A 13,493-nucleotide genomic window follows, 5' to 3' on the forward strand; every position below is an offset into this window, starting at 1 on the left:
AGACGCACGAATGCATTTACTTACAAAACGTGCATATGATTTTGGGGACAAAGACCCGCTGAAGGCCATCCATGGACTCTCTATAGGACTTAGTAACCCCATTATCTATGTGTGTTTTTAAGCAAGACCCCAGTAATTTACACCCAGTCAGGCCCGTCTACCCAGGCCCTGGCCAAAGCCATTCCATGCACAGTTGCTGCTGGCTGGTGTGGCCTGAACGCCCCAGCTCTGTGGGGTTTCATGAAGTTTCGTTTTCGTGAGACTGGTGCTTGGATTTTCCCCCACATCTGAGAAGCAGAGTTATGTTGGTGACCTGGTTGCTACCTCCCAGCTGGCTAGCAGTGTCACAGGACCCCGACAGCCAGCAACTGGGGCAGCTGTGTTACACAATGTGAAAGTGAAATGCAGCCTCAGTCAGAGCCCAGCAGCCAGGAGGTGTCTTCCTGGAAAAGACTGATAGGAGAGCACCACTGCCAGATTGCTAATCTCATCAGCTGCACAGCTTTGCTCTTTGACCTTAAAAAGGTGTTGCTGCCTACCCTTCCCTTCCCAAAGCTCTGGTGTATTTTTTTTTCCTTTTTTTTTTTTTTATGTAGAGTCTCACTCTGTCACCCAGGCTGGGGTGCAGTGGTGTGATTTCAGCTCACTGCAACCTCTGCCTCCCAGGTTCAAGCAATTCTCCTGCCTCAGCCTCCCGAGTAGCTGGGATTACAGGCACGCACCACCACACCTGGCTAATTTTGTATTTTTAGCAGAGATGGGGTTTCAGCAAGTTGGTCAGGCTGGTCTTGAACTCCTGACCTCATGATCCACTCACCTCTGCCTCCCAAAGTGCTGGGATTACAGGCGTGAGCCACCACACCCCACCGATGTTGTTTTGTTTTTTGGGTTTTTTTTAACAGCTTTATTGAGTTATAATTGACAGACAATAAACTGTATATACTTAAGTTGCATACTTGGATAAGTTTGGAGGTAAATGCATACGTACTCATGAAACCACTGCCACAACCAAGAGTGAACACACCTATCGCTACCAAAGGCTTCCTCATGCCCTGCACAATCCTTACCTCCCACCTCTCATCTCCCGGGACACCACTTATCTGCTTTTTTGACACTATCAATTTGATGTATTTTCTAGAATTTTTTTTTTTTTGAGACACAGTCTCATCCTGTTGCCCAGGCAGGGTTGCAATGGCACAATCTCAGCTCGCTGCAACCCCCACCTCCCAGATTCAAGCAATTCTCCTGCCTAATAGCTGGGATTACAGGTACACACCACCAAGCCTGGCTAATTTTTTGTATCTTTAGTAGAGGTGGGGTTTTACCATATTGGCTAGGCTGGTCTCACGACCTTGTGATCCCCCCGCCTTGGCCTTCCAAAGTGCTGGGATTACACTCCTGAGCCATCACACCCTGCCTGGAATTTTATATAAATGGAATCGTACAGTAGGAACTCGTTCTTGTTTGGCTTCTTCACAGAGAATAATTATTCTGATAATTTATCTGTGTTGTAATTTGTATGGATAGTTCATTCATTTCTACCACTGCGTACTATTCTACCCATGGCTAGCCCACCATTTGTTTAGCCGCTCACTTGTTAAGGGGCATGTGGGTTGTTTCCAGTTTGGGACTATTACATAGAACGCTGCTATGAACACTAACATACAGGTTTCCCAAAAGTGGTTGTACTGTATTACATTCCCACAGCAGTGCAGGGAATTCCAGTTCCTTCACACATTTGTCAGCCCTTGGTATGATGAGTCTTTTTAATTTTAGGCATTCTAATAGGTATGTAGAGGGTCTCTCCTTGTAGTTTTAATTTGCATTTTTCTAACAGCTAGTGATGTTAAGCATCTTGTCATGTGCTTATTTGCCGTATATATACCTTCTCCAGTAGTGTCTGTTTATATCTTTTTTGTTCTTTAAAAATTGAGTTGTGCCAGGTGCGGTGGCTCACGCTTGTAATCTCAGCACTTTGGGAGGCCGAGGTGGGTAGATCACGAGGTCAGGAGTTCAGGACCAGCCTGGTCAAGATGGTGAAACTCTGTTTCTACTAAAAAATACAAAAATTAGCCAGGTTCGGTGGTGCACACCTGTAATCTCAGGTACTCAGGAGGCTGAGGCAGGAGAATTGCTTGAACCCGGGAGGCAGAGGTTGCAGTGAGAAGAGATCGAGCCACTGTACTCTAGCCTAGCCTGGGCAACAGAGCAAGACTCTGTCTCAAAAAAAATATCATAATAAGTTGTATCAGCTGGGTGTGGTGGCTCACCTGTAATCCCAGCACTTTGGGAGTCAAGGCAGGCAGATCACTTGAGGCCAGGAGTTTGAGACTAACCAGGTCAACTTGGTGAAACCCATTCTCTACTAAATACAAAAATTAGCCAGCCATGGTAGTCCATGCCTGTAATGCCAGCTACTCAGGAGGCTGAGGGTTTCTGTGCAGGGGAGCATTACTGGAGCTGCGTGGTGGAAAGGTTGCTCTTGTTCAGAGTGTGAAGCACGAACTGTAGTCAGGAGAGCCTAGAGAACAGAACCTGCATTGAGGCTTTTGCAGTCATTCTGGTGGGTGGCGATGGAATCCTGAACGAAGGTGGTGTCAGGGCAGGAGACAGAAGAGGCTGATGTCTTCTCGAGTCCTAAAATTGTAGAATGTATTTCATTATTTTCCTTTTGTTTGCTCTTCAGCCTATAGCCCTCAACTCTTGCGAGCCTCCAAAATCATGATTTAAGGACTTGAGCTATGGAGAAATCACCTGGCACACAAGAGCTGAGTCAGAAAGCTCAGTTAATGAGCCTGAGAGAGAAAGAAAAAATTGCCGCATTTCAGACAGTCAGCTGGAGATGGTCTGTACTTGTAGCGAGCTCCAAAAGGAAGTGCGCTGGCTTGGCTGACATTTCAGTGGGGAAAATAAGGAAGGAAGGTGGTGGGTGACTGTGAGGCCAGAGGCCTTTGCCTTTTTGGTACGCCAGCTCCACTGTAAGCGTCCTGAGGGCAGGAACCACGCCCCACACGTCTCTGCCTCCTACCGCTCTTAGCTCCTGCAGGCATTTGAAAGGTGCAGTAAGCGAAGGGAATGTTGGAGTCAATTCTGACTCTGCTTCGTGGGGGCAAGGGCACGCTAACCCTACAACCTCTGAACTCTGGATATGAGACCAGGCCCTGGGTCCCTGCTCTTATTAGACTCTGTAAACCAACCTGATAGATAAGGGAGACTGATTCACAAGTTCTGGGAAGCAGAAAGAGGTGTGGCACCATACACTACTTTAGTGACTTCATTTAAATGATCGGTAAGGCTTGTTGTATATGTTTTTTGGCTACTTCAGAGTTTTGAAAGAGCCAGAGCCATAAATGTACTCCAATTTCTATTCCTTCAGAATTCCATTATCTGTATTCAGAAAATATCTATCGTATACCAGGCTTAGGAAAGAGAGTGCCAGAGAACTGTGAAAATACGTGCACCGTCTGCCAGGAGCTTATAATATGGTAAACCAGGTGAGACTTGTTTATATTGACTATCTGGGGAACGATGTTGTGAGAGAATATATAGAAATTATAATTGAAGTATCTAAAGATGTGATTAAGACATGTGGAAATGAAGTTATTGCTTCAATTCAATGTATTATCTCTGGAGGATGGCTTGAGTTCAGGACTTTGAGACCAGCCTGGGCAATATGGCAAGGCCGCATATCTACGAAAAAACAATTAGCCAGGCATGGTGGCACACACCTGTAGTCCCAGCTACTTAGGAGGCCGAGGCAGGAGGATTGCTTGAGGCCAGGAGTCTGAGGCTGCAGTGGGGCATAATGGCACCACTGTACTCCAGCCTAGGTGACAGACCTAGACCCTATCTCAAAATAAAATAAAACAATAATGAAATAAAATCATTTTTAAGATAAAATAAAATGAAACAGTGGTAGTAATATCTCCAACATAGTTATGAGACAGTCCAAGTTTACAAAGTAAGTAACTGGTCACCATTTGCCTGCTTGGATTGGCAGCAGTACATCGATATCCTTGTACATTCAAACATCAGCTATTCACCGATTTATCCTGGTTTGAGGACCTGACGATGGAAGAACCACTGATAGACATCCTTTTTCACCAAAATGACAGTAGATACTGAAAAACTCTCCTGCTACAAAAACACCCAGACATGATCAATAATATAGTGCAATTGCCTTTTAAAATCCTTAGCTAATAAACAATAATCAACTGTTTAAAGCAAAAATCATAACACTGTGACGTGGGATATAACATATGTCAAAGCAAACATAACAGCGGTAGCACGAGGACTTGGGTGAGAGACTGGAAGTCCACTGCTTCAGATCCTTCTGCCATATGTGCGAGGTGGTAGAACGTCACCAGAAGGAAAACTGGGATAAGGTAAAGATACACAGAGGACGCCCTAAAATCGCCACTAAAATCATACAACGACTTATAGTTAATAGCCAGCGAAGGAGATAAAATGGAATCATAAAACATACTCGAAGAATTTATGACATGATCATCTCTATAGAAAATCATCTGGATCTACACACATATATACAAAGCTGCTATGAGAATACGTGAGTTTACAAGGCTGCAGAATACAGTCAATACACACACAAAAATCAATATGCGAAATACTAGCAACAAACAATAAAAAATCAAAATAAATATAATACCAGTTGCATTGACGTAAAAAATATGAAATACTTAGGGCTATGTCTGACAAAAGATGCATAAGCCTGGCGCGCTGAAAACTATAAAACATTTCAGGAGAAATTACAGAAGTCTTAAACAAATCAAGAGAGATACCATGTTGATGAGTTTTTAAGAAGACTCACCATTATTAAGATATCAGTTCTTCCCCAAGCTGATCTATAAATTTAATGAATTCCAATCAGAATTTTAGCAGGTTTTTTTTGGGTACAAATTGATACACTGTTCCTTAAATTCAGTAGGCCAGGCACAGTGGCTTACGCCTGTAATCCCAGCACTTTGGGAGGCTGAAGTGGGAGGATCCCTTGAACCCAGGAGTTTGAGACCAGCCTGAGCAACATAGCAAAACCTCATCTCTACAAATTAAAGAAATAATAATGAGCTGAGCATGGTGGTGCACATCTGTGGTTCCAGGTGCTCAGGGGTCTGAGGCGGAAAGGTCGCTAAAGCTTAGGCAGTTGAGGCTGCAGTGAGCTGTGATCATGCCACTGCACCCTGGGAGACAAAGTGAAACCCCATCTCAGAAAAATTAATTTCATTTAATTTAGTTTAAAAACAAAATTCAGTAAAGGATCTAGAAGAGCAAACTCAACTTTGAAAATGATTAACACAGTATGAGGACTTACACACCTGACCTGAAGACCTATGACGAAGCAGCAATAATCAAGACAGCATGGCATTGGTGTCAAGACAAACAGAGAGCTAAATAGATCGATGGACTGGATTGGTGAGTCCAGCCATAAACACACACGTACTTGGTCCTTGCTCAGGATCCTACACAAACACCCCTGGAGGTCCACGGCTGCTGGAAAGGGGCAGGGAACTCTTCCTGCACAAAACCTGCTTCAGACGCAAGAGGCAGGCTGGCTGTCCTGGAGGGAAGGAGCAGAATAACTGAAAGCTCCAACCCTGAGGCCCAGACACATGAGGACTGCGTGAGACTCATGACAATAGAAAACGGCCCCCAGCACCACTCCCATCGGGCAAACAGGCAGCAAGCACATAGCACAGCCATCAGTCACAGAGGGTAGGATGGGGTGGGTGAGCGTGGAGAAATAACCCACTGTGGTTTAGGCAGGCAGAGAAGGGTGGAAGATGATTATGGAGCAGCGCATGGAGAAAAAGCCTCGGGTACTCCAGCACCAGACAGCACCAGAGGCCTTGAAGCCAGTGGGGCTCTGCAGTAACCATAGCAACAGCAGCATCCAAACCCACCTCAACAGCTGGCAAGACCTACCCCATCCGCGAGGCCATCAGCCTACCAGAAGATGTGTCATCATCGGAACAGGGAGTAGTGGCTGCCATTGGACAACAGATGCCTGTGACGAAGAGAAGGCTTTGGGATGGGAGTTGAATGGGAAGGAAAATCTCGAATTTGAGATTTCTCCCCTCCCACCCTGCCCCTAACCCTGCCTGATACAGGATCCCTAACCTTCAGAAGCAAGAACAGAGGTCGTGGAATTCTAACAGGGGTGTGCGAGTGAGGTTTGGGATGTGTTCGCGTGGATGTAGGTGATGCCTCTCTTGTGACTCACCCACTGAGTCTTTTGCCTACTCAGACCATTAGGGCATTTGTCTTGTGCTGATTTTTATGAGTTCTCTACGTGCTAAGGATCTTAACTCTTTGACGTTGGTTGCTAATGTTTTTTGTTTGGTTGGTTTGTTGGTTTTGGGGGGCAGGGTTGTTTGTTTTGGGTTTTTTTGTCTTTGAGATGGAGTCTTGCTGTCACCCAGGCTGGAGTGCAGTGGTTCAATTTTGGCTCACTGCAACCTCCACCTCCCAGGTTCCAGTGATACTCCTGCCTCAGCCTCCTGAGTAGCTGGGACTACAGGTGCATGCCACCACACCCAGCAAATTTTTGGTATTTTAGTAGAGACGGGCTTTCACCATGTTGACCAGGCTGGTCTTGAACTCCTGACCTCAGGTGATCTGCCTGCCTCGGCTTCCCAAAGTGCTCAGATTACAGGCGTGAGCTACTGCACCCAGCCTGTTCTTTATTGAATTTACTCCCAGCCACCTGTGCACTTTTCCAGGGGTAGGTACCAACAACTGCAAATGAACAACAGCTATTCCTCCCGGCAGAGCTGGGCTGTGTCCGTCAGTTCATCCACTCTCTCTCCTATGCACTTATCCCGGGAACAGAAAGCATTCCAAAATGTGTGGAATGACCAACCAGAACCGAAAAGCAACAGCAGCCTTTGGGAAAAGGATGCTTTATGGGGAATAAGGTGATTTTGTAGTTGCAAAGAAATTGTCTGATCTGCAAGTAACTGTGTGGCACTTGGGATGAGGTTTTAGAATATCTCATAGCAGGGCCATCAGTCCTGGGGACACGGGAAGCTGATTCTATGAGCTGACAAGGTCTCTCCAGGACCAAGACAGCCATGCCAATGAGAAGGCTGGAGGCTGGGCACAGTGGCTCACACCTGTAATCCCAGTACTTTGGGAGGCTGAGGCAGGTGGATCACAAGGTCAGGAGTTAAAGACCAGCCTGGCCAATATGGTGAAAGCCCGTCTCTACTAAAAATACCAAAGTTAGCCAGGCGTGGTGGAGGGTGCCTGTAGTCCCAGCTACTCAGGAGGCTGACACAGGAGAATCGCTTGAACCCGGGAGGTGGAGGTTGCTGAGAACTGAGGTTGCACCACTGCACTACAGCCTGGGTGACAGAGTGAGACTCTGTCTCAAAAGAAAAAAAAAAGGGGGGGGGGGCGCTGGGAGTGAGGAAAGACCAGTTAGACACTCCCCCAACTGAAATCCAGTCTTTCTCTGGACTTTTCACCTGGCGACCTCATGTATCCTTATTTTCTGGAGTCACTGCCCTGTGGTTGATGGGAGACTGTTCAGCCGCCAGTGATATAATAGCAGCCAGAGAGGTACAGGTGTCCAGGTCGATTCAGGCTTTCACAGAAAAAAGGAACATTTTATCACAGAGCAGTCTTGTGTTTTTCCAGGACTATCCATTCTGGGCTGCTAGCGGGTGTTTCTGGAGCTGATTAGAGCTGACTTTTATGGTTGTTCCTGTCTGCCTGCCCTAACACTGTCTACCTTTTTCCGAGATATTTTAACATAAAACGAAGCAGCACAGGTGCAGGTATAAGATTTTGGTAGCAGGGACTTTGGTACTGCTGAGCTAAACACACACCATGTGCACACACAGGAGGGGCGGAGTTTTGAGATGGAGGTGGAAGAATTTGATCCAGTTAAAAACTGTTAGAATAGAAATTCAGGGCTGGGCACAGTGGCTCACGCCTGTAATCCCAGCACTTTGGGAGGCCAAGGCAGATGGATTGCTTGAGGTCAGGAATTCAAGACCAGCCTAGCCAACATAGCGAAACCCTATCTCTACTAAAAATACAAAAATTAGCCAGGCATGGTGGTGGGCGCCTGTGGTTCCAGCTACTCAGGAAGCTGAGGCAGGAGAATTGCTCAAGCCCAGGAGGCGGAAGCTGCAGCACAGGGAGCCAAGATCCAAGATCCCATCACTGCAATCCAGCCTGGGCCCAACCCAGTGCTGTGCATTTCCCGTGTATACTTTCAGAGGTTTAGACAGACATCAAAAATTACCTACAGGTATTGTTTCTGCTTTGCTCACTGATGGCAACATGTAACGTACAGTGTTCTATGCCTTCTCTTTTTAATCTAACACTGTGTCTTGGAGATCTCTCCACTTTGGTGCACAAAAGAGCTGTCTTCATCAATGGGGAAAAGCTGGGAAATCCTTTGCTGCATGACTATATTCAAATTTACTTAAGGAGGCCAGGTGCAGTGGCTCACACCTGTAATCCCAGCACTTTGGGAGGCAGAGGCGGGTGAGATCAGGAGTTCGAGACCAGCCTGGCCAACATGGTAAAATCCCGTCTCTACTAAAAATACAAAAATATGCTGGGTATGGTGTCACACGCCTGTAATCCCAACTACTTGGAAGGCTGAGGCAGGAGAATTGCTTGAACTTGGGAGGCAGAGGTTGCAGTGAGCCGAGATCTCACCACTGCACTCCAGCCTGGACGACAAGAACAAGACTCCATCTCCCCCAGCAAAAAAAAAAAAAAATTGTACTTAATTCGTGTCCCACTGATGTACAAGGTTAGTTACAGATACTGGCTATTATAATCTGTAACTTTGTACATACTCACTTTGCAAACATATCAGTATATCTGTAAAATAGATTCTTAGGGGTGAAATTACAAGGTTAAGGAGTATGTTGCAACAGTGTCTCCCAGATATGCAGATGTATCTGTAAGATAAATTGCTGGGAGCAGAATTGAGGGGTCAGAAAGCATGTATCTCTGTAATTTTTGAGATTGCAAATATTTACAATCTCAAAGATACAAGCAACCTGAAAGTCCCTGTTGACCTACAACATTTCTTATTCAACTTTCAGCTCTTTTCTGATTTGGCAGGGAGAAGCGCTGCCTGCTGTAGCTTTCTTTTTAACATTTCTTTAATTATGAATAAGATTGAGCATTTTTAAACACATATAAGAGCCATTTGTATTTCCTTTTCTGTGAGCTGCCTGTTTATATCTTTTTCTTGTTTTCCCATGGGATTTGGTCATCTTTTTGTTGATTTTCAAGGGCTTTTAACGTATGAGAGGAGGTCGGGTACAGTGGCTCACACCTGTAATCCCAGCACTTTGGGAAGTGGAGGCGGGCAGATTACTTGAGCTCAGGAGTTTGAGACCAGCCTGGGTAACGTGGTGAAACCCAGTCTCTAAAAAAAAAAAAAAAAAAAAAAAAAAAGTTAGCCAGGCATGGTGGCATGTGCTTGTGGTCCCAGCTACTGGTGTGAGGTGTAAGGATCTCCTGAACCCAGAAGGTCAAGGTTGCAGTGAGCCATGATTACAGCACTGTACTCCAGCAAGACCCTGCCTCCAAAACAAAAATATATGAGAGGAATGACCCTACATGACATGGGTTGCAATTTCTTTTTCACTTCACCATTTGCCTTTAGCTCACGTTGGGTTTTGCCGTGCAAAAAGTTTTTTATTGTGATATGGGCTAGATCACCTTAGCCAACCTCAACTGCCAGGTCTGCGCTAGTGCACTAGGCAATTGGTCCTACTAACAAGTGCAGTGGTTTGTTTAAAAGCTACAGAGGGCAGGGGTTGGCAAACTTTTTCTGTAAAGGGTCAGACAGTAACTATTTTAGACGCTGCGGGCAACCAGGTCTCTGTTCCAACTGCACAGCTCTGCCATTGCTGCATGAAAGCTGCCACATCGACGACAGAGACGAATGAGAGAGGCGTGCTTCTGTAAAAGAAGCATTGCTATTCTGTTATTCTTAAGCACAGACAGAGGCTGGATGGGCCTGGATCGCTGCCTGCTGATCCAGCACAGAGGCTACCAGGGGCCTCCCTACCCCAGGCTGCAAATCTTCCTGCTACTGCATTTGGTCTCCCCCCACCCTGAAGCACAGAAAGATGACTTCACTCAGTTCTCTAGTCTGGGGCCCAGCCTTTGCACCAACTGCTCAGCAGGGACTGACTGAGAGCTTCCTGGCCTGGAACCAAAGCACCATGCCCCAGCAGCCATAAGCAGCCCATTGGTTTCCATGTTTTACAGCTGCCTTGGTGACCCCCGTCGCCACCCTGAACCAGGGTCTTAGCCAGTGACAACTCAGGGCCTAGACACACTCAAATAGTAGGGAGTCGGGGAGATGTTTCTGACCATGTCCCCACAGGCACGAGGACCCAGAGCGCCCTCCATCACTGCCCACTCTGAGCCCCTCCACACCCAAACCATTCCTCACTCATCCCCTACGCACAAGAAAACCTAATAATGTAATGCGTTCGTAAGAAAAACAGTAAAAAGAAGATCATACGGTTATTTAAAGTGCCTAAAGAAAAACCTTGCTTTTTACCTTTAGCCACAATTAAATCTTTCAGGCCAGGCATGATGGCTCATGCCTGTAATCCTAGCACCTCGCAAGGCCAGGCAGGAGGATGGCCTGACCCCAGGAGTTTGAGACCAACCTGAACAATAGAGAGAGACCCCCATTTCTACCAAAAAAAAAAAAGTGCTCACTTCAGCAGCACATATACGAAAAAATTGGAACGATACAGAGAAGATTAGCATGGCCCCTGTGCAAATTCGTGAAGAGTTCCATGTTTCTTATAATATTTATTAAAAAAAAAAAAAAAAAAAGCTGAGCATGGTAGTGCATGCCTGTGGTCCCAGCTACTCAGGAGTCTGAGGTGGGAGGATTGCTTGAGCCTGGGAGGTTGAGGCTGCGAGGCTGAGGCTGCAGTGAGCCATGATCACACCGTTGCGCTTCCGTCCCAGGGACAGAGTAAGACCCTGTCTAAAAAAAAAAGAAATCTTTCTGGCATTGAACAGGCTTGGTGAAATCATGGCAGAGTACTGCATTAGCTGCCTCCTTGCCTTTTAAGAACTAAGGACGACCCTTTTGGAGTTTCTTTATAGAACCACAATCTACAAAATTGGTGCCAAAGGAGATTTTATGTTAACTGTCATCAAGGCCTTGAATAGATTCTTTCCTGGGATCCACAGATTTGCATATTAGGTACATGATCAATAACAGTGACCAACTTCATTCATTTTTGCCTCCTGGAAGAAAGGTCAACTTTCCCTTCTCACAGGTTTCGTTGCAGTTGTGGTTACACGTGCAGGAAGAAAGCCTGAAGGGCTCCTACGGCTCACTCACGCCAGGTCGTCTTTAACATTGACCTTCCGTGCTTTGACATAGGAAGGAATTTTTGAAGGACAAAGAGATGTCAACAGTTGTTAATAAATAATTAGCAACAACTAAAAGCCGATAACGAATACAGTGTCCCCACAATGGAAATGGAAATGACTAACATTTCAGAACCTTCTTTACTAATTTTTTGTATTTTTAGTAAAGATGGGGTTGCACCAATTTGGGCAGGCTCAGAGATGCATTTCTAAAGGTGATGCTGGCTGCAGAGACCTGTGGGACAGCCTGCAGGGGACCTACCTGGAGGCACTTGCTGTCATTCAGCAAGAATGGGAGGCTGGGTCCACAGTGGAGGCGGATGAAGTCTTTGGAGAGATACTGAGGGCTTGAAGAGGGGTGGGAAATGAAGGAAGGGAGAGGGCGTTTCACCGATGACCCCGCCCCACACCCCCATCTCTTGCTTTGCTGGCTGACTGGCACTTCTGGCAAGGCTCTGGGAAAGCTTCTGGGTGACGGATGCCTTCCTGCACATCCTCCACATGCTTGGCACCTGTGGCTTGTCCTAAGGAGCCCCTGGGATAAACTGGACCCAGTTCTGAAGTTACTGACTACCACCATGTGTGCTTGGAGAAGCAGAAACCTCTTCATCCGTCCCCTGTCTTCTGCACTCTCCCAGGCATCACATGCCCTGACCCCGTGTCCGTGGAGCACGCAGACATCCGGGTCAAGAGCTACAGCTTGCACTCCAGGGAGCGGTACATTTGTAACTCTGGTTTCAAACGTAAAGCCGGCACATCCAGCCTGACCGAGTGCGTGTTGAACAAGGCCACCAACGTCGCCTACTGGACAACCCCCAGTCTCAAATGCATCCGTGAGTAGCCCGTGCCGCCCCACCTTCCTCACCCCTGCACTCCGCCAAGGCTGCACAGAGAGAGGACCCCATCTTGGGGGTCAAGGGATCTGCGCTGAGGTCTAGGGCTAAGGGCACCAGTGGGGGCCGGGCGCAGTGGCTCACGCCTGTAATCCCAACACTTTGGGAGGCCAAGATGGGTGGATCAGTTGAGGTCAGGAGTCCTAGACCAGCCTGGCCAACATGGCGCAACCCCATCTCTACTAAAAATACAAAAATTAGTCAGGCATGGTGGCATGTACCTGTAATCCCAGCTACTGGGGAGGCTGAGACAGGAGAATTTCTTGAACCCAGGAGGTGGAGGTTGTAGTGAGCCAAGATCATGCCACTGCACTCCAGCCTGGGCTGGAGTGAGACCCTGTCTCAAAAAAAAAAAAAAAAAAGACACCAGTGGGATTCTCAACAACAACTCATGAGGTTGGAAATACACAGGCACGGGGGTCACAGAATTCAGGTTTAAATCCTGGCTCTGCCGCCTACCACCCAGGAGGCGTTGGGCCACTTTTGTGACGTTCTGGCAGTCTGGCTGGTCACCTGGAAAACAGACCTGATGTCCACACTGCAGGCTGTGGGAGGGTGGTGTGAACCCAGATAAATATTAATTATTATTACGTGCAGTGCTTTGATTTAAGATGACGCTGGCAAGAGAATTGGGCTGCAGAGCCGGGCATGCGCTCATGAGCACACTAGCATGAGAAATTTTTGGATTTCTCATGAGAAAGTGGATGTTGGAAGCCGTCACTACTCCTCCCTCACGGCCCAGCCCTGGGGAAGAGAGCAGGGCTTCCCTTTGCTCAGTCACCTGTGCATGGTGTCCAGCAGGAGTGAGGGAAGGTGGCAAGAATCAACTTTTTTAAATAAACCATCCACACCTGAATAAACATCCCAGAAGCAGCCAAATCATCTCAGGTGGGAACCACTAGGAGCTGTTTCTGGAACACTCAGGCCCACCTCTGCTCCCCCTCTTCCTTCCTCTGGAAAAATAAAGATTAACCCAGGGGTTTCCAAGACATTTCCCATTTAACAAATGTGGAATGCAGGCTCCTCTCCTTCCCCAGCTCGCCTGCCGGGCAGGGAGGAGCACACCCCGCCGGGGGCATCCCCTAGCTCCCGCCCTCCGCAGCAGGGGAGCTCCTAGGGACCGGACATTCCCCCCGGCATGGTAGTGCTAGCTCAGCCTCCTCCCCTGGAACACAGCAAGTCACACAGGCAGCAGAGGGAAGG

The 13,493-nt window shown here is 47.2% G+C and overlaps 1 protein-coding gene and 1 pseudogene across 3 annotated transcripts in view; both read left to right on the forward strand.

The window, feature by feature from the left end:
- Nucleotides 1-13,493, forward strand: part of IL15RA (interleukin 15 receptor subunit alpha) — a 32,106-nt gene that overhangs the window by 1,656 nt on the left and 16,957 nt on the right. For all 3 annotated transcript variants that reach the window (XM_032258187.1, XM_032258189.1, XM_032258188.1), the window contains exon 2: nucleotides 12,036-12,230. In XM_032258187.1, the coding sequence (XP_032114078.1) occupies nucleotides 12,036-12,230 (195 nt within the window). The remainder of the gene's footprint in view (nucleotides 1-12,035; nucleotides 12,231-13,493) is intronic.
- On the forward strand, nucleotides 10,721-10,816 carry LOC116536467 (annotated as a pseudogene).

This window comes from Sapajus apella, unplaced genomic scaffold (genome assembly GCF_009761245.1).
Source record: "Sapajus apella isolate SASKATOON/1434 unplaced genomic scaffold, GSC_monkey_1.0 scaffold100, whole genome shotgun sequence".
Lineage (NCBI taxonomy): Eukaryota > Metazoa > Chordata > Mammalia > Primates > Cebidae > Sapajus > Sapajus apella.